This window comes from Diabrotica virgifera, chromosome 3, assembly GCF_917563875.1.
Source record: "Diabrotica virgifera virgifera chromosome 3, PGI_DIABVI_V3a".
In the NCBI taxonomy this organism is placed as follows: Eukaryota; Metazoa; Arthropoda; class Insecta; order Coleoptera; family Chrysomelidae; genus Diabrotica; species Diabrotica virgifera.
The window spans coordinates 223388305-223411274 of NC_065445.1; the positions used below are offsets into that span (position 1 = coordinate 223388305).

Genomic DNA, 22970 nt, shown 5'->3' on the forward strand with positions numbered 1-22970 from the left:
TTGTAATAATTTCATTTTTTTTTTAAATTATACAAGGAGAATTACTTTTCAAGTAGTTGAACGATTACGCAGTGACACTCATCCATGGTTAATTGCACGCACACTGTAATAGTTACTGTAACTCAATCAAAAACTGGTAACAGGCCTACTGATATAAACAGCGCACCCAAGCCGTCGCTCCTTTAAAATTTTCACCCACTAGCCGGTCCCGACCGACAGCGAGGATCCCTTCATATTATAATCATAACCGAAAGTGGTAACAATGTATAATAAAGTGCAACTGAGCCACATAAACTCGCTAATATTTTCGTGTGTCTACGAGTAGTTGGCTATTTACTGAATTAGGTACTATTATTAACACATAATATATTTTTATTGGTAAAATTTTTTTTCCATAATCGTCACTACGATGATGATTATTACACTTACAATCTGGTCATACTTGACCAATGAGCAATTTTAATCTAACCTAAATTATTAATGTTTCTTAAAATTAAGAGCTTACCCCATAGGGTCTCTTATCTAACCTAACAAGATAGTGCACTATTCTAGCATACACACTAAAGCGCACAAGCACTATGCTCTGCTTTTCACTATCACCTATCACTTAAACTAGTTCATAAGGCTTTGTCCTCTTCAGTCTTCTAACTTGCCCAGTGGTATCGAGGAGCTGGATTGCCTCAATATTCTCGTGCATATGAAGTCGTTGCTCGTGACTTCCTGCCATCTTCTTAATGATTGAATCCACAGTTTCCATTCCTAGGTCCTTATGGAGATCACTGTTTGTAACATACCAAGGAGCATCTACAATATTTCTTAGTATTTTGTTCTGAAATCTTTGTATTACTGTTATATTACTTGGTCTAGTACACCCCCACAGTGGGCATCCATAAGTCCATACAGGTCTCAATATTTGTTTGTAAATTAGTAACTTATTATGCATCGACAATGTGGAGTTTCTTCCAATTAGCCAATACATTTTTTTATATCTTATATTTAGTTCTTCCCTTTTTTTCTTAACGTGCACCTTCCAGCGTAGTTTTGCATCTAATGTTATACCGAAATACTTAGCAGTATCTGCATATGGTACTTGGATATTGTTGATTATAACTGGTATGTATTCTATTTTTTTGTAAAAATATAAATAGGATTATTTCACAGTAGTCACACAATATTTATTTGTAAGATTTTTAACTGTTACTAATGGTAACAGTGGTTACATAGACGCTTCGCCAGTTATATAAGTATTTAAAATTTACTGCACACTGTAGCGAGCTACTACAAAAACTATTTTTTATGAAAAACCAAAGAGTAAATGAACAGAACAAAGAATGTACGCCACTGCCACTAATAAACTGAATCGTTTTGAAGAGTTTCCCTACTCTCTCACAAGGTTGCAGTACTGTCAATAGAAGTTACAGTGGAGGACGAATTTAGGACAGGGGACGAATTTTGGGCACTTAACCTTAACAACAGAACAATTATCTGGTAAATACAGACCAACAAGACGAACTAGAGAAAAATGAGAATTAGCAAGAAGATGAAGAAGAAACATGCGAGGAATAAACTCTCAATGAAGTTAAAGAAAAAATATGAGACCTAAATAATAATTTGGAGAAAGAGCGAGAGAGAATGGTAACCCAGGAGAGATTTTTAAGGAAGGCGAAGAAATTCGAAAAGAAATAACGTCAGCAGTTTTTCAAAAAATGTCAAAATGTCAGAAGAAATGTCAAAGCAATGGAATAGAGCTCTTATTTGTCCTATTACAAAAAAAGGTGACAAAATAGAATAGTAAGTATACCACAAATGTGCTAATACTTGCGTTACAAAAATAAAAGTTTCTTTTATACATGTTTCAATATGTAAATACATCCTTCTTATTGAAATATTCTGAACTATAAAGGTACTTTATTCTTGATCGAAATTCATATTTTTTGACATACCTCGTATAAAATTGATTAAATTTGATATTAGATGGTTGTATTTAAGACTTTTGACCATGCAGAACCTTTTACAAAGTATACATTTTTTTCGTAAAATTAATAATAAAAGAGTAATCATAATTGAAATAACTGAAAATAATGTTGGTTATCCATAAGAAAATTCAATTTTTTTTCAATTGGAAGGATGAAATTGCATATTAAAATATAGTTCTTAATTCCAAACAACTTTTCATTATAACAATTTTCAATATCGTGAAAAATAAAGCTACTTTCCCAAAAGGCAATAAAAACATTTTAGTTTTATTTTAGGTTTATAAAGGTTTTATTGTGGCAAATAAGAAGATAATGGTTTTAAAGTTACCTTGTAGATATACTGCCAGAACTTTAAAACTGTTAAGCATTTGTCACTAGTTTTAAAGTATCTAATAAGAGTATCAAATAAGACTAATTAATCTTAATAGATATTTTGTCTTATTGTAGTTTTAAAATGGTTTGTTCTCAGTTCACTTTAAAACTAATCAGTTTTATAAAGAACTTCCGGACTGTTTGGTTTAATTAGATTCTTGTTTGTTACCTTTTAGTTTTAAAGCAATTTTAAAGATTCTCCTAATATGACTAATAAAACCTATTATTAAAACTACTTGATCTCAAGACTATTATGTCAGTAAAACATATGCCTTAAAACTATTTTTGTAGTTGTCTTTAAAGTTGCTTTCTTAAAAGCAATTATTAATAGGCTATATTAAAACCAAACGCTCTTAACTGAATCAATTTGGTTATCGTATAGACTAAACTATGCTTCTTATTAGAAACACTAAAACTAAACCCATCCCCTCTTCTTTCATGTCCAAAATGGTCGGTTATTTGTTTTAGAGCGAATCAGTGGTGTAGTGTGTTGTAAAAAGTGGAATTACAGTTAGTATGGAAGAAATATGTCGCAAGTACTTAAAATATAAACAAACTGGTCATTTTAAAAGAAAAATACAACACACACAGCACTATGACGCCTCGATTTTTGGTTAGATTCACATTAAAACCGAGTGGCATTATTGACAGCAGCATTAAAACTAAACTGTTTTAATACCAAGGCAACCTTGCTTTTATGTAGGATATATGCTCTTGGCAAGGTATAAAATAAAACCATTTGATCTTATTAATTCTCTGTCGATAGACCAAATAGTTTTATTTGGATTTCGGCCATATTGCTTTCTGGAGATGCTGAAAGCCATGATAGATTACGATATAAGGCTTACAAAAAATTATAAGTAAGCGACTTAAAGACATAAATTCGATTTATTTTAACATTTAACCATTAAAATTGTAGATAAAATTAATTTTCTTTCAAATTAATATTTTTCGGATTTAAATTTTTTTATTATTTTTATTCTTTAATCGCCAAAAGTCAGAAATTTTAGGGCGCGTGAGTTATTTAGACCTCCTTTTGTTAACATTATCAATAAAGTTGGGTGCGCAAGTGTTTTTCTGCCTTGACAGTCCGAAATAACCAAGTACTTTTTATTATTTTATGATTACAAATGCGTATGTACCTATCATAACACATGTAAAAATTTGTTGGCCTATATGGAGTATATGGGTTTAAAGAATCATTTAATATGGTAAATCGTCTTTAAAAGTCTCCATTTACGAAACCTTTTTAAGTTTGCTATAAAACTGTCTGCACTTAAAGTGTCTTTTAACATGGTTTTAAAAGCACCTTCACAGCAGCTTTAAAACCAGTTGCTTAAGAAAACAAAGTTTTAAGAAGGTTTTTATTTTTGGTTTTATTGACCTCTTTCAGAGTGGGCCCTTTTATGCTGAAAGCTATCAACAACCTATTACAACCTTAAGGTTTACTTAAAAACCAAATAGTTTTAATTTTAGTTTTATTCTACAGTTCTAAAGCATCCTTAAAATACTTAATAAACCCGTTCGGTGCTACTTGGGTTGCTCTTGAGTAAAATTCATATTTTTTGACATGCCTCGTATACGGCTTAAAAAAATTGATAACTGATGGTTGTATTTTAAGTTTTAGATCATGCACAACTTTTTATAAAGAATAACTTTTTTTCATAAAACTAAGAATAAAAAAGTTTCCCCTATGATGCCTAGGACAACGCTGTATTAATGAAAAGTTAGAGTATCAAAATGGTGAAGAATATGATAAATCCAAATTCCATTTTTGACTTCTCTGTCTATTTTCCGTCCTCTTTTAGTGTATTTTGATTCAGAAAAGACCACTACATACACGTAAAAATAAAGAAATACGATCTAATATAGGCATTTATAGCCAGCAGCAAATAAATAGCTATTTGTATAACAAGGGAGGAAAGTGTAACTTTTCCTCCCGAGAATGAAGTTTACTGCCCGACGCGTAGCGGAGGGCAGTAATCATTCAAGGGAGGAAAAGACACTTTACTCCCATGTTATACATATGGTTTTTCCACCTTCCTCAAATAACAAGTCATTTTTTCATTTTTACTTAATTTATTTATGTAACTAACCAACAAAATTTATTAGAACTAAAACTAACAAGTATGTACAATATAACTGTCAACTGTCAAATATAAGTCAAATTATTAATGTAAACATTGTTAAATTAAAATAACAATTTACTGTTTTTTACCATTCTGCAAAATACAGGGTGTTTTATAAATAAACGTTAAAATGTATAGATACTTCGTAATAGAAATTAGATATTGTACAGGGCTTCAATAAGTTATATTTCATGAATGAAATACCATGACGTCACTTTTACTTTTCCTCCCTAGGGAGGAAAAATATTTTCCTCCCTAGGGAGGAAAAGTACAACTTTGCTCCCTACAATCAGGTCTGGAAAAGTATACTTTCGGTAGAGGTAGGTGGAAAAATTATTTTTAAAGTGTTATAAATCGATTATGACATCAGAAATGGCTACTATCCGTTTATTTATCGCTCTCATAAAGTGCCATGTTGTCTTATTAAACCATAGCCGTAGCTTAAATAAAAAGTTTCACCAGAAATTTATTCAATGAACAAGTAGATAAATCGATACAGTTATTGCCAATAAACAAATGAAAAATATAAGTACAATAATTGTCAGTTGCTAGGAAGGAAGGGGAGCGTGGGAAACAGTGGGCACTGTGGTCAGTTTGTAATATTTTTTACATATATTTAATGTACATCATATTTAATGAAGTGCCATCTACACTCAGTCTAGATAGTCCAGAAAGCCACTGCGCATCCGCTAGGAAAAATATTCTGATTCGGATTTTTTGCACAATCTTACTCAAAAAGGACTCCTTTTAACAAATTTGCATGTTGACAGGACCAAAAGGTGGTCAAAAATTTTTTAAACGTTTTTTTTTTGTTTTTTTCCTAAAATTATTTTTTTTTGTATAGAAAAAAGTTTTTTTTAGGTTTTTTGGATCATTCCAAACAGAAAAGGTCTTTAGTAACTTTTCTCTAAATATGATAGTTTTTGACATATAAGCGATTAAAAATTGAAAAATTGCGAAATCGGCCATTTTTAACCCTCAAAAACTATGTGAACAACTGAAAATTTGAATGTTGCCAAGGTAGGTAGATATTCTTTAAACATCGATTGATGAAATCCCGAAGAGTTTTTTGCAATAAAATATTCAAAACTCCTTTGTTTTTTAATTGCTAATCAAGCGTGCACGACACTATTTTCCGCCGACAGTATGGTGAATGAAAGGAATAAATTCGTTATTTCATAAACCGGTGACTTTAAGGAAAAATCCCGAAACAGGTCGATTTTTATTTTTTAAGTTATGATATTGTGGCATATATGGTATACTAGTGACGTCATCCATCTGGACGTGATGACATAATCGATGATTTTTTTAAATAAGAATAGGGGATGTGTGCTAGCTCATTTGAAAGGTTCTTCAATTCTCTATTCAGTAATATAAACATTTGCATAATTATTTATACAGGGTGTCCAAAAAATTTTTATTAAATTAAATTATTTGACAAAACAAGAAGTAGAAGGACACCCTGTATAAATAATTATGTAAATGTTTACATTACTGAATAGAGAATTTAAGAACCTTTCAAATGAGCTACCACACGACCCCTATTCTCATTTAAAAAAATCATCGATTACGTCATCACGCCCAGACGGATGACGTCACTAGTATACCATATATGCCACAATATCTTAACTTAAAAATAAAAATCGACCTGTCTCGGGATTTTTCCTTAAAGTCGCCGGTTTACGAAATAACGAATTTATTCCTTTCATTTGCACCATACTGTCGGTGGAAAATAGTGTCGCGCACGCTTGATTAGCACTTAAAAAACAGTTTTTTTACAAAAAGAATTTTGAATATTGTATTGCAAAAACTCTTCGGGATTTCATCAATCTATGTTTAAAGAATATCTGCCTACCTTGGCAACATTCAAATTTTTAGTTTTTCACATAGTTTTTGAGGGTTAAAAATAGTCGATTTCGCAATTTTTCAATTTTTTATCGCTTATATGTCAAAAACTATCATTTTTAGAGAAAAGTCACTAAAGACCTTTTCTGTTTGGAATGATCCAGAAAACCTAAAAAAAACTTTTTTCCATGCAAAAAAAATAATTTTAGGAAAAAAACAAAAAAAAAAACGTTTAAAAATTTTTTGACCATCTTTTGGTCCTGGCAACATGCAAATTTGTTGAAAGGAGTCCATTTTGAGTAAGATTGTGCAAAAAATCCGAATCAGAATATTTTTCCTAGCGGATGCGCAGTGGCTTTCTAAACTAAGAATGTTTATACCACGTATAAGTTTGTACAGGTCTATTGCATGGTGTGTCATGAATATAGCAGGGTCTCCTCTTGGTTGCCCATATAATATTTGTCTTTTGCAATCCAGCGCTTTGCCATCGCATAATACACATTTAATTTTAAAATATCTGATTCATTGTCACATAGTGTGCAGTTAAAGTATTCATTGTAAATATTTGTTTTATTCAGGAATTCTCTTACTGGTGCATGCCCGGCCAATATTCCTGTTACTTTTCTTATTTTGTTTCTGCCCATATGGAGCAGGTCTTCTGTTCTTTTGTGCTTGTTCCACCAATGAAGATTTTCTCATGTATTTATTTTGGGATTTTCTCCGAATATTCGTCATAGGTTTTTCGAATCCATCCCTCTACCGCACTACGTACTGCAGCCTTTTCCTAATGGTCAAATTTCTCCTCAAGGCAAAGTTTTTGCTAATTCTTGGATTTTTGAAGTATATTGCTGCCCCCACACCCTCTCTTGTCTTGGATCCGTTCTTTTATCAGATCTGACCTTGTTGATTTTGGTACTCCTTATTACTCCATACATTTCTGTCTGCAATAGATATATTTCTGTCATGTGATCTGGTTCCGCATTTAATATGCCCTTCTTCACAGTCTTTGTTATATTTACATAATCTGTTCCTTCATTGCAAACTTTCAGTGATTGATGTTCTTAATCTGTAAGCTCCTAATCTTGCCTCTCCTTGGGAGGCAGGCCTAATACAGCCCCCATAGCTGTTGGAGGAAATGTACGCATGGCACCAGTTATTCACAGTTATCCACGTATCTGAAATACTTTACCTCTCCCTATTGCTGAATTTCTTGTTTTAGGACCTCGTTCATACGATTACTGACTACCGTATTGTACTTTCCTTGCGAAATGATTACCAAATTATCCTCATATTGCTTTTTATTGACGAACACACGACGGAGCACACTAGTTCGCTCCCAAGGTCAAAAAACTCTCTTAATTACACACTAGTTCGCTCCGAAAACCATAACCTAGTTCGCTCCCATTGTTAAGCGGATTAAGTAATTATATATTAAGTTCTAGGAAAATTAATATCGGCAAGATTGGTACTGTGACTTTTATATTTTATATAGAAATTGTATAAAATATTGGTTGTTCCATATTTATATAAATATAGAGCAGTGGAGTTAGATTATTTAGATTTAGCCCAATAAATGACCGTTTTGGAGAGTAATTTTTTGCGTTACGACGGATTTGCTTGAAAATTTGGTTTTAGGTTCTGCTTACTCTTCACTTCAAAGTTGGACTTGTGCCGTTGGTTGCTGTCACTTGGGGGGTGAAAGCCACCCCTTCTTATGGGTGAGAAAACATACTTATGAAATAAGTCCAAAATGGATAAATTGACTAACTCTAGACTTTTGTTCTAGAGAGTTTTTTTAACCAAGGCAATACTTTTCGAGTTACTAGCGCAAGTAAAAATCGTTAATTTTTGTGGAAAAAAAAAACACGTTTTCGTGCGGTTTTTCTCAAATAACTGAAAAAATAAGTATTTTGTTAAGCAAAAATACAGTTTCTTTATTTTCTCTATGTATAAATTTCAATTGTTTTTCACACAAATCGTCCATTGCCTGCCGCTTAACACAATTACTTAATTTTTACCAGTTTAACGCTGTTTTTGATCAACTTTCATGGGTGTCGTCGTTACTATATTCAACTATACTGTTACAAACATTTAAAGTTTTAACAAATGCTTTGCAACTTCTTATTACACACTGCCAATATTTGATATTATTAGCAAGAATTTTATGGAAGTTATACTTGTAATTGTCAATAAATAAATTCCCATTTCACTTATTTCAGATTTCTCCATCATGAACTAAAGACATTCAAACCGCAACTAAGAAATAATGATGAAATTTGCACCACCCCTCTATCTAATCATAGAATTTCAAGTGACTACTAATTACCAATCTTTTCAAAGTAATAGGTATATCACTTGCAATTTCTTATACCTAAAAACCCAATCAAATATTGATCAAGGGAATATGAGCCCTAACATCGTAATACTTTAGTGATAATATGGTTATAATTTTAATAGTTATTTATGATATAAGTGTTAAAAGTACAATTTTAGGGCACGCCTTAAAAATGTACTTTTTAACACGTATATCATACAATATTTTTTCTACAAACGTTATGAATTTATAAAATACAATATTTTTGTTTTTTGCTGAAACCATTAAACCTATGACCCGTAAAAGGTAGAACTGGTTGTCTACACTCTAGGGGAATGTCTAAAAATTCTTAGCGAAAATATTATACCGTTACATAAACTTGTTTTTTCTACAACCGTGTTAAAAATGCAATTTTTAGCACTCCATACGAGCGTTAAAAATGCTACTTTAAGGCACTAGTGCTTTAAAAATTTTATGGCACTGCAGTTCGTATTGACCGTATAGGCAATTTTGATGTAATGTCTAAAAAATATAAAAATGTAATGTCAGTCAAGTTCAAGTAAAAATTTTTGTAGATATTGTCCTGTAATTACGTTTGTAGAAAAAATATTGTATGATATGCGTGTTAAAAAGTACATTTTTAAGGCACTCATGTGAATTGCAGAACTCGCTATCGCTCATTCTGCAAACTTTCACATGCGTGCCTTAAGGTGAAACAGTAGCGATCAACAGGTAGCGAAAACGCGTTCCAAGATTGCGGCTGTAATTTTGAATATTTTTTCGAGATATTTGGCACACGTATTCGTAATATAATAAAGAATGGCGGTACAAAGCCTAATTTGAAAAATATATTAATATGTGGAAATTACTCTGTAATTAAATACAATTTTAAAAAAACGAGCCTGTACCGCCATTAAGAAAAACAAAAAAATACACTTTCTTCAAATAAACTTTTTTATCCGATGCCTAGATTTTGTGTCATTTTGGAACTACTAATGAAATAAAAAATTTTAGTAGTTCCAAAATGACACAAAATCTAGGCATCGGATAAAAAAGTTTATTCGAAGAAAGTGTATTTTTTTGTTCTTCTTAATGGCGGTACAGGCTCGTTTTTTTAATATTGTATTTAATTACAGAGTAATTTCCACATATTAATATATTTTTCAAATTGGCTCTGTACCGCCATTCTTTATTATATTACGAATACGTGTGCCAAATATCTCGAAAAAATATTCAAAATTACAGCCGCAATCTTGGAACGCGTTTTTGCTACCTGTTGATCGCTACTGTTTCCTCTTAAACGTGTGCTTTTAAGAGGAAACAGTAGCGATCAACAGGTAGCCAAAACGCGTTCCAAGATTGCGGCTGAAATTTTGAATATTTTTTCCAGATATTTGGCACACGTATTCGTAATGTAATAAGGAATGGCGGTACAGAGCCCAATTTGAAAAATATATTAATATATTATCAAATAATAAATGAAATATAAATATTTCTTTGACGTTTCACAATTTGACAATTCACTTTTAACTGCAGCGCCTTAAAATTTTTAAAGCATTAGTGCTTTAAAGTAGCATTTTTAACGCTCCTATGGAGTGCTAAAAATTGCATTTTTAACACGTTTGTAGAAAATATAATTTTAAGTAAGAAGCAGTTTTATATTTAGATAAATACAAAGTTTGAGAAATATTTATTAAAAATTTAATTAATAAAATGTATCAAAGTACCTGCTTTATGAAGGAAACATTGTCTATATACGTTGACCCTGACTATTCATTATTATTCATTGTGTACCCAGTAAAGGCATTTTTAAACTATCTTTTCTAAGAAATATATGGCCGGAGCGAATTTACTTATGCCCCTTTTCTGTAGGGAATTAAAATCTGGCTGACCGCCGGAGCGAACTAGTATATGCCCCACAACGAAAGAGGAAAGGAAATGTCTCAACCCACATAACAATGATGTTCGCATCATGTTCTAAGCATATCCTACCAACATTCGTCGAAGTATATCCTTTTTAGTATATGCGTAGTACAAGCATAGCATGTACCATAAAAAACATTCTAAATTTCATGTTCTTTGCATGTGCCTCAAAGAATATTCTTGCACCGAATATACTGAGCACATTCGGGTACGTAGTATCTCGGAATGTTCGTAAAAGTTTATTCTTAGAATATACCTTAATCGAATATTCTTAGTATATGCGTAAGTATATGCAAAAGTATATGCTTAACACATACTTGTATATACTTTTAAAATATCTTAAAAAGAATATACTGTATGTACCTATAGGAAGAAGAATAATGTTAGCCTATAGATTATCAACTTCGCGTTAAGAATAATTAATCAAATTTATGTATTTTGGTAGGTACTAGTGAACTATCTAATTCATTTTTTAAACCGTTTTAATTGTATGGTAAAAAGTTTAAAACTTAATTCTATTGAAGAAAAATGAGAAATTCTCGTTTCGTTTTCAGTTGAAATGAATATACCATTTTGATTCGAGTTTATACCATAAGTATTTTTACCTATAATTTTCGGGAATCCGGAAACGGCCATTCATTGTCATTCTGACCCTTGCATTGCATTTTATACCTGCACAAGGGAAGGGGGTAGGTAACAAAAGAGCAAAATATGAAAATAGTTTGCAGTACAGTTATGCATTTATGTCTACGCTGTTAGGTAGGACCAAGTATTTCTAGCTACAAGGACTAAAACATTTTTAAGAACATAAAAAGCAGTTTGAAAATAATAAATTCATATTGGTACTTTAATATTTCCTAAATACCTAGTAAGTAAAAGTATGTATAATGTATATAGATACCTATAAATTTTAGTAATTTATATATATATTATATAATATATTTGGCTATTATATAATTATATAAGCAGCATTTTTATTTTGATGTGCACATAATAACTAAATATATTACTTATATTTTATATATAGGCTACTTACCCATATAATATTTATTATACATAGGTACCTATATAACTAACTAAAGTTTATATATTTTATACTTACTTTTTACGTAATATTGTAGAATGTAATAACTACATTCTCATATGCAATTAGAATATGTAAATATAATATATTGGTAGAACCAAAGAATACTAACACACCCAGTGGGTGTGTTAGTATTCTTTGGTAGAACCTATAGGATGAGATTGGGTGATGTTGAAAACATACTTCTGAGAAATACAGCACATCCTTGGAATATTCTTCCCATATACTAAAAATATGTGCGATAGTACATTCTAAGTATATAACTAGAAGGTATATAGCACTTCCTTGGAATATTCTTCCCATATACTAAAAATATGTGCGATAGTACATTCTAAGTATATAAATAGAAGGTTTATAGCACCTCCTTAGAATGTTCTAAAACGGATATTCTTGGTATATACTGAAAAGAAGTGCGGTAGTACATTCTAAGTATATACATAGAACGTTTAAGTACTGTAATGTAGTATATACTCAGTATATGCTCTGCACATTCGCAATGGTAATTACGCATATTCTAAGTATATACTTTTTCTGAAAAGTATGTTCTATGAATCTACTAAGAACATGAAATTGTTATGTGGGAAGTTAATCTTCGAGTGGAAATAGCAGAGTGTCTTTGTTAGTCTGGTATTACCAGAGAACAATAACCGTTTGTGGTTATTGTTCTCTGGTAATACCGATAAAAATGAGTCGGGTCTTTCAAGGATTTAGTTGAATCAATGATGGTGGAAAAGAAAAAAAATCTAGGCTATTCTCTTATGTACCACCTAAAGACGTTCGGACGGTTACATGGGTCATTGGCCAATATATGATCATGATCAAACTAGACGAAATTGTAAATTTCCAACTTGTTCTTCGTTTTCCATATTCCCGAGTGCTTTAAATGTGGTATACGTTTAAATAAATATCACAGGTGGTGTGTCTCATTACATAATCAGTAACATGTTTTTATCTTACTACTTAATGTACTAGATTTACAAAACTACTTGTTTGTCAAAATATATGAAAATTTTGGGAAAATTTTGGTCATATTTGTTTTTATTTTTTCCTATTTTCCTAAACCAAAACAAGCCTAAAAAACATTTTTGTAATTAATTTTAGAAAATTAAGCAACGTATCGTTTAATTCGTGGGGTTGCAACCCTTCTAGCCAGGGAGGTAGTGTCAAATTTGACCGGAGCATTTTAGCATGGCTGGTTTCTTTTTATTTAGGTAAGTGTTCCAAAGCTTATTAACAAATAATGTGTCAGCTGGCGCAAAACCGGGGATTTTAGTCAAGAAAAGGTAAAACATGAAAGTTGATGGACCAACGCTACAGCCTAAATGTCAAATATTTATATACGTTAGTCAAAACATTAAAATGGACATGCTTACTTAGCACCTACCTTTCACTCAGGAGATCGGGGTTCAAATCCTGGCGCGGATAATTCTTTTTGTTTTTTAAATTGACATTTTATTTTGAAAAATATTTATTTTTATAATACCACGTTTTTATTATTTATACGAGACAATATAAAAAAATCTGTATGTCTTTTATAGAATTATGCATAGAACTTATGAAATAGGATATATACATTTGATCATAAATATTATGATTGACCTTAATAAGGAAAATTGTTGTACATGAACCCCTGAAGCTTCCTGAGTTAGTACGACCAATCTAAGTGAAAGAAGGGGTTGGCCTCCCCACCCCCCTCCCGACATTTTTTTATCTTTTTAGACAAACTGTTTTTTGCATAATTTTATGTGATGTCAAACCAAAAGATACATACAACCCTAATTTTTCACTTTTCTATCACCAACCCCCATTTTTTTAATAGCAATCTAATTATTTCCCTGTTCTCTATAACATATAAAAAAGAATTTTTGTCTGTAGGTATGTCCCTTATAGAATCGTAAACTATGCATTTAATCATATGATGACCTCAAGCAAAGTTTTTTTACTTACATGAACCCAGGAAGGAGTTAATACTTAATAATCTATACTTAATATACTTAATAATTAATAGAGTTAAAAAAGTGAATACTTTTTTATTATTAACTAGCTGACCCGGCAAACTTCGTACCGCCTTAAAACTAAATAATGTTTGAATGTTTAATACCTAAAATTACCAGAAAGCCAAAAAATACTAAAAAATATTGCGTACCTATACTTTTTTCTACCAAATGCATAGTTTACGATTCTATAAGGGACATAGGTACAGACAAACATTCATTTTTATTTACTATAGAGAATAGGGAAATATTTAGATTGCTTTTTTAACTATTTAGAATGGGAAATAAGCCACAATATTATTAAAAAATGATTTTTATTAACGTTTATATTTATTTTTTTATATATAAGCAACTCATAAATATTGGCAATATCATTTTAAAGTCTTCTACTTTAAAATGTATCATATGTATCTGAATTGCCGATATAAATGAATCAAATTAAATAAATTATTAGAAGAATTTTTTTACTAAGCAACAACATTTTTGTTTATATTAATAGTATTTTGTATTTTGACAACGGCACCCGATTTGGGCGTCGAAACGTTAATAAAAATCATTTTTTAATAATATTGTGGCTTATTTCCCATTCTAAATAGTTAAAATTGTAAAAATGCCACAAGAAAATAGCTTCAGAACAACATTTAGATTGCTATTAAAACATGGGGGTTGGTGATAGAAAAGTGAAAATTTAGGGTTGTATCTTCCGGTTCCACAACATATAAAATTAAGAAAAAACAGTTTGTCCAAAAAATAACAAATAATATCTCCCTGTTCACTTAGATTGTTGGTCTTACCAACTCAGGAACCTTCAGGGGTTCATGTACAACAAATTTGCTTATCAAGATCAATCATAGATAATATTATGACCAAAAATGCCTAGTTTGCGATTCTATAAAAGACATACAGATTTTTTTATATTGTCTCGTATAAATAATAAAAACGTGGTATTATAAAAATAAATATTTTTCAAAATAAAATGTCAATTTAAAAAACAAAAAGAATTTTCCGCGCCAGGATTTGAACCCCGATCTTCTGAGTGAAACGTAGGAGCCAAGTAAGCAAGTCCATTAAATTTTCTGAGTAACGTATATAAATATTTGATATTTAAGCTGTAGCGTTGGTCCATCAACTTTCATGTTTCACCTTTTCTTGACTAAAATCCCCGGTTTTGGGCCAGCTGACACATCATTTGTTAATAAGCTTTGAAACACCTACCTAAATAAAAAGAAACCAGCCATGCTAAAATGCTCCGGTCAAATTTGACACTACCTCCCTGGCTATTCGTGGATTTTAGCCGACCTGACATTTATTTTTATTTATTTATTTATTTATTTATAGTAACTCTTGCCAACGATGAACATGATATGGATTATATGCTAAGAAAGTTACAGATCGAATATGAAAAATGGGCCTATGTATGAACATGGAAAAAAACGGAATATTTGAGAATAGGAGAGGAAACCGAAGATCTGGTATTAGAGTTAAGAAACATAATGAAATGTAAGGAACATAGATATTTAGGAAGCATAATATCAGAAGAAGGGACTATACAGCAAGGAAGGAAAACAACTCGTATTTTAAATGTTCTACTATGGTCTAACAAGGTGAAGCTGAACACAAAGTTAACAGTCTACAGAACAATTGTGGAACCTATTATAACTTATGGAGCAGATTGTTGTATGGCAACTCACAGGAAAGGAAAGAAAAAATATAGAAGTAGCGGAAATGGATTACTTACGTAGAGCATGCAGGGTATCTAGATTAGTACACGTACATACCAAATGAGGAAATAAGACGACGGACAAAAGAGTTTATATTCCACGGTTGACCATACAGATACAAAGCAATTGCTATTGTAGGTATAGTCATTGCTCATGTTATGAGGATGTCAGAGGAAAGATGGCCAAAAAGAGTATTAAATTACACCCCCATAAATAGAAGAAGACGAAGGCCTACAGAAACATGGAAGAAAGGCATAGAACAGTCTATGGCAGATAGACCTATTGACGAAAACGAATGGGTATTGAGACGAATGCAGAGGAGACCGTAGGAACCCCACTACTTATATATAGTATATTTATAGTGAATACAAATGACCTGGCCTCTTCAGACTAATCCAGGTCGTTTCCTGTTTTGTTTAACCAAGCTTTTTTTATTAAAATAAAATATACAAAACAAAAAAGATATGTGCGTACATAAATTGTGAGGTATACAAGAAAGAATAAAATTAATTTTTGAATATTATAAAATAAAAGAAAACTATTTATAGAAAGGATTAGACCGTTCTTTTTGAATATATGTATTTCTTTTATTTTCCAATGAAATATAAAAAAAAATCATTATTGTTATCCTGGTGATTAGTCATACATGTAGTTACAATGTAAATTTTTATAAAATATTTAACAAATACGTTGTCAAACAAGAGAGCAATCAGCCGAAACTGTTTAAATTTACCAAAAATAGTTTTGATTTAATGCTAGCTATAATTTTAACCATATAAAGAGGTCTACACAATTAAAGAAAACCAGTCGACATCAACATTTTGTACTACTGATTTTAGATTTTCTAATGATTTTCTGTATCTGCAATCCTATTCCACGATTGCTCCTCAACACTACCAAACAAGATAAAGATTATACCAGTACCAATGTAAACGCATCCGCCGAGTATGAACGTATAAGACCATTCCTTCAATCCGTTATGTTTTTGAATAAATACCCCTGTAATCGCAGGTACTAAGAATCCAGTGGTACCTCCTATACAACTGATAATTCCGAAAATAGATCCTGCAAAGTTGGGTGCTAGATCTTGAGGATTCTGTAAATTGGTTAACACAGCTGCTCCATTAATAGCCATACTGAATGTTAGTAAAATTATTAACGGCACCCAATTGCAACCCATAAAAATGACACATATCATCAATATTCCAGGTATGATATGAGAGGCTAGAATAAATGATTTTCTTATAGCTTTTGGAGACATTACTTTATTCTTCTTTAAGTAATCTCCAATCGACCCATACGCAGTACCAAAGATCATTCTCATTAGATGAGGTAAAGCTCCTAATGCTCCTGCCTCTTTAAGACTAAAACCAACAACTTCTGCCATGAATTTGGGTACGCTCTGCAGTTGTAAATAGAGTCCCCACAAATTTCCGAAATGTAAAATATTTAACATCCAAAATGGAAAACTCGTGAAAATCTGTTTGTATGGAGGTGCATGTTTTTTCTTAGTAACTGTTGCTCCCTGAGCTTCTTTGATAAAAGCAACCTCCTCTTCGGAAATAAATTTGTGTTCCTCGGGGCTATTAGCACAGACAAAGTAGAAAACTACACAAAATACAACTAGTTGTACAGTAATAACATGAAATCCCCAATTCCAACCCCATTGGGTAATAACCCAACCGACTAAAGGCCACGTTACACATGTTGCTAAAGTATTGCCCATCAGACCGGCTACAAACCGCCCCTTTTCGGCTGGTGGGGCCCATTTTGCTATTAATACCTGAAGAGCTGGATATACCAATCCACCTGCTGCTCCAATGAGAAATCTACAGGCAATCAGCAACCCATAATGACCATGAGCTGCTGGAACACTGACAGAATTTAAAATCAGCGATACTATTGTGGTCCAAAATATAACTCTTGCTGGACCCCATAACTCAGAAACAGCTCCTGCAGGTAATGAAAATATGGTGTAGCCCCAAAAGTAGCTACCAAGTATTATTCCTTGAATGTGTTCATCCCAATCGTATCTTGGTCCATAATCTGGGAGACCCTTCTGAGTTGCAGACGACGAAGTAGTTATTTCGTCTAGTAGACACTCCGGAGTCTTCTTTGATTTACCCTTTGTCATAGAGATGATTGCTATGGCCATATTAACTCTCGTTGCATAATTTACGTACGTCGTAAAGAAAACCATTAATCCTATCCAAAAACGGACAGGAATTTTACTACGCCCTATAGTTATATGTAAGCTGGATGGATGTGCTGGATCAGGCATTTTAAAAAATATTGAAATAGTTTGACAAAAATGACAGTTTCTACTACATTACATTAAAATTGACATTCTTAAATTTAAAGCCGACTTCACAGCATGATTGCACGTTTTTTATTACATAATAATGTTCAGTTTTGTATAAAAATGAGATTTCCAAAATTTCACGCTTCAGAAACTCATAATAAATTAGAAGTACAAATTTAAAGTCTTCTGTATCTTAAAATAGTTCAATCGACCCGTGACATCACAGAGTTTAACTATACGCTGTGAGCTTCGCTGGTGTCGCTCCTAGCGGTTACTAATTCAACTTTTACTGGTAATTTTTAAATTTATTATTTAATTGTTATCGCTTAATATTTACAACGCAAAAAAGTAATTAAATTGTAATCGATTTTTTAAAGATTTTTCTAATCATTTTGACGTTCTATTGATAAAATATCAATTTCTTACTTAGGATACTTTGACAATAATCGTGTAGATGGCGCTAAGATTATAATAGATTATTTATAATTAGATATTACGGAATATTAAAAAAACTTAAATTCAGTATTTAAAACGTAAGTATATTTAAGGTAAAAATATATACCACAGCTTTGACCAACTAATATTGTTTATAATTAATGTTTTTAATTTTAATTTTAAATTAATCACTTTGACATTTATGTCAAATTTCCGGTAAACGTTTACAAACTTGTCACTACTGGCGTTCGCGAATTTGTAAATATCCCCCCTACGTACGAGCTCACAGCGTATATGGTTCCGTTTATGGTTATATTTAGGGATATTCTTCTTCTTCTTTAGTTTATTGGCCTCCACCTACTTGGGTATTTGGCCAGCTCGTCGTCGGGGAATGAAGGAAAAATATTTTTTCTACGGCCGTGCTTAAACAGCCACTTTCCCGCACTCATTTCGTTTCCGAAAGTTGCAGTTTTCGGCTCGGAGTGCGTGAAAGCAAAGTAGAATACCTTCTAATATGGCTTTATATTATACTATAATACATGCAATAAACTAATATTTATAAATTGAAAATGGTTATTCATTTTTAATATTTATATATTATTTACTAATTTATTTCAAATGTATCTTATTGTGTTCATGTTTTAATGAAATTAACTCAATAATTCGATGAAATAAAATTATTTTGACATAATATTTAAAAGTCAAATCAGTAGACAATTACAATGGTTTTAAATCGTCGTCATGGAAACCAATGTCGTCGTCGTGGTAACCCATTATATTGAAAGTTTGGTTTTGACAACCTTGTCAAAGAATTAATTTGTGTATTTTCACTCCTAAATAAAAATTGATATGACTCTATTTTTTGTGGCTTTTTTCCAAACCTACGTCCTTAGAAAAAATATTGTTCCTAACTCATGTCGAAAGTGTCTTCCCCGCACACGACTGCTTGCCCGAACTCCGCTATCGCGTCGTGCGGGTCAACGACAGTCTCGTGCGGGAAAGTATCACTTTCCGCACTAGTTAGGAAATAGTATATTGTGCAACAAGTGCAGAAAGATACTAATTTCTCACGAGTTTGAAAAGTTGCGGTACGAGCGCAAGCGAGTGCCGCAATTCAAACGAGTGAGAAATTATCTTTCTGCACGTGTTTCACACTATACTTTTTCTACAAGCACAGTTTTTCCTAAAAATAAAAATCACAATTTCCAAACGACGATTAATTATAATAGGTACCTATGTGATAAATTTTAAACTGTATTTAATTAATACCTACTAATCAATTTAAATTCCTTATACCAAAATAAATTGCACAGAAATCAGTTAAAAAATTAATGCACTGCCTTAATTTGTTTAAATTTAAACAATTACACATTATTGACATTATACTTATGCAGTCACGGATTTACACAAAACCTACTTCATTCGACGTCTCTTGCACAGGTTGCTAAATCCTTATTGGTTATTTGATAATTATAAAATGTTTAATAAGAATAAAATTGTAAAATAAAACAGTTGTAACATCCATAATTTAGTTTCTATGCTATAGTTAAATATAATAATTGTCCTATAGGTTATATATTTGTCTAAAGTTTAACCACGGATGTAAACAGAATATAACGTTACTCAGAATGAGGTAGACAACTGTGCAGAAAAGAACTTTGCGGCACAGAAACGTCACTTTGCGGCACAGAAACGTCACTTTTCTGCACACTAATGTCAAATATCTTATACTGTGAGAAAATATCAAGTTTGCTAACATAAAACCGTGCAGAAAAGTGCACTTTGAATAGTGGTTGTAGAAAAATAACAATATTATATTCTAATGACATTATTTATCGTATGTCATTGTAATTATATATACCAGTTTATTAAAATTGGAGTTTGATACAGTTTTTGAAGGAAAGGAAAGAAGGTTTACTATTGAAAATAAAACCATTTTGTAAAAGTGCAAGTTTTCTATGAATAGTTCAAACGATCAAAAACACTTTTAATGTCAAATAACTGTATTTTCTACTGACGTTTATAATGTCTAATTTAAAATTATATACAGTGATGAGCGTGCTAATAACCGGCAAAATAGCTCAAAAGATGGAAAATGTATTAAGTTGTGAGATAAAAAGAAATGAAACTACTGAAGGTGGGATTTTATCGGTATTAACTTATAATTTACATTACCATTATGGATAGTTTCCACCTTTATACCTTTAAACGTCAGCTAGTTTACCTCGGTCATAATTCTAATTCTACGTATGACGTTCCTTCAAACCATAGAGGTATATATTAACATAGAGTGAGCCTAACTTCCTGACGACAAGATCTCATGGACTGGTTTGCGGCATCTCTTTCTAACACATTGTATCGAGAAACTAAGATGACATTAAGTGTGAGTATAGGTACGGAAGGGGAGAACAACAGTCGCAGCTTTACTATGCTTAAGAGTGAAACAGCACTAATCCAAATAAAAAAGATGGTGTCGTCACTTCTCTCTGAATGACACTCTCTCTATGCTAATATATAACTCTATGCTTCAAACTTAGTTTTATCAGTATTATGTATCTCTTCTTATTTTTGGTTTATTGGCCTCTACCTGTATGGGTATTTTGGACAGCCCATTCTCTTAGAATAAAGGAAAAATCCCTTAATAATCTACATCTACAATTTATAGTTAACATCGGACAAATACAACAAAGGTAAAAACTTTTCTCGCTCAGGAATAGCTGCCGACTATTACATATTCTGCTTCTACTTCTTCTTCACTTTCTTTGATTGATTGGCAATTTTAGGTTGTCATGGCACAAATAAAACAAAGGTAAAAACTTTCTTCTTCTTCTTCTTCAGTTTATTGGCCTCCACCTACTTGGGTATTTGGCAAGCTCATCTGACTCATCAAAGGTAAAAACTTTCTTCTTCTTCTTCTTCAGTTTATTGGCCTCCACCTACTTGGGTATTTGGCCAGCTCATCGTCTCGGAACAAGGGAAAAATCCCTTATTCACTTACAATTTGGAGTTAGTACATTGTACAATTTGTTTCTTCTTCTTCTTCATCTTTTTCTTCTTCTTCTTTAGTTAACTAGAAATTTTGGTTGGTGTGGGACAAACATGACAAGATAAAAAAATTTCACGCTGCAACCTCTCTTTCCTTGTCTAAGGGGGCAACTGTCTATCAATACACAATGTTCTTTTTCTTCTTTGATTTAGGAGAAATTTTGAGTTGGCATGGGACAAATACAAAAACTTAACTTTTTTTTTTCCAACGACATTAAACTTTACTCTCTCAAGGGCAACTGCCGACTACTACACAATCTTATTCTTCTACTAAGGTAAAAACTTTCATCTGACACAAATATACGTCAAACCGAAACTTAATTTCAAACTAAAACTGTCGATTATTCCAAACTAAAATAATAAAACACATAAAAGAAGCATCAGGTCCTAAAACTAAACATTTTCAAATTCACAAGTACCTATAACGAATCCATTTGACTGAGTGCCAATTACCTAAGTATAAAATAAATAATATTAAAATTCCATAAGCTGCCACAATCTAATCTGATGCTGCTCCATACAACTACTGAAGAGGGCTCTAGTGAACCTTAAATTAAACTATAACACTTCGAGAAGTGGTTTTCTATGGTAAACACAAACTTTTTGCTGAAAAAAAAATTCGTGGAAATCATGGTTTTAACGGTAGAAGAAAAAGTGCAAATTGTTGTCTGGCATGCGAATGGATTACCAGAGAACATGATCACACAACAATTTAGAGATATGTACCCAAATAAGCCAACACCAACGCGATCGACAATTCAGTCTATTGTACTGAAATTTTTAAATTATGGATCCGTGTTCACTCCAAGAGGAATTCGTAGACGACGAGAGGTAAACCCAGATTTAGAACTAAGGGACACTTTGATTTGTGCAAGTATTGAGCAAAATCCTACCCAATCAACATCTTTACTCGGAGAAGAGTTTGGACTTTCAAGATTTACAGTAGGTAAAATTTTGAAAAAACATGGATACCGTCCCTCCAAATTACATAAATCCAACGAAGAATTCCCTGGAGATCAATATCGGCGTTTATAATTCTGTCAAAATGCAATGGAAATGTCACATCAAGATGAACATGTTTTACAGAATGTTTTGTTTACCGATGAATGTACGTTTTCATTGCATGGACGTCACAATTCAATGAACACTCGGTATTGGTCTCGAAGAAATCCTCGTCAGATTTATGTCGCTCGTACCCAGCGTCCTCGAAAAGTAAATGTTTGGGGAGGCATAATAGAGAATCATGTCATTTTTTATAGACGGTATGTTGACTGGGCGGAAATACTTGGAGTCTAAAAGCTAGTGAACCCTCCGACTAACGGTCGTCCTGTAAGGCTAGAAATTTTTCTAGTGATAACTCATAGCACACCAAGGCTAAAACCATGACCTGGCAGGCATCAGCGGTGCACGTGTATCTACCAGGTGAATCGAAGAGTGCAAATTTAGGGGGTAAAATAAACTTTCTCCTGTAAGGTTTAAATTTAGGTATGTGTTTGAGTAAGTCATTTAGAAGAAATGTGTACAATGACAGGCGATTCTGAAGAGCATAAGACCTTGCCAGGCGAGGGGAAAAATTAGGGGTTTTTCCTAAAATTATTCTTTTTGCATCGAACAATTTTTTTTTAGGTTCTCTGAATCATTCCAAACAGAAAAGGTCTTTAGTGATTTTTCTCTTAAGTTAATAGTTTTTGTTATATAAGCGATTGAAAATTTTGAAAATTGCGAAATCGGCCATTTTTAACCCTAAATCGGATATTTATCTAAAAATTTCAATTTTTCCAAGGTACGTAGATATTCTTTAAACATTGACCGATGAAATCCCGAAGAGAT

The 22970-nt window shown here is 32.1% G+C and overlaps 2 protein-coding genes across 3 annotated transcripts in view; one reads left to right on the top strand and one right to left on the bottom strand.

The window, feature by feature from the left end:
- Nucleotides 1–22970, top strand: part of LOC126881536 (adenylate cyclase type 8) — a 1218021-nt gene that overhangs the window by 805285 nt on the left and 389766 nt on the right. The window lies entirely within an intron of this gene.
- Nucleotides 15969–17674, bottom strand: LOC126881538 (vesicular glutamate transporter 1-like). Its single transcript, XM_050645868.1, has one exon. It carries the CDS (start codon nucleotides 17637–17639, stop codon nucleotides 16203–16205), a length of 1437 nt encoding a protein of 478 aa, XP_050501825.1. The 5' UTR covers nucleotides 17640–17674; the 3' UTR covers nucleotides 15969–16202.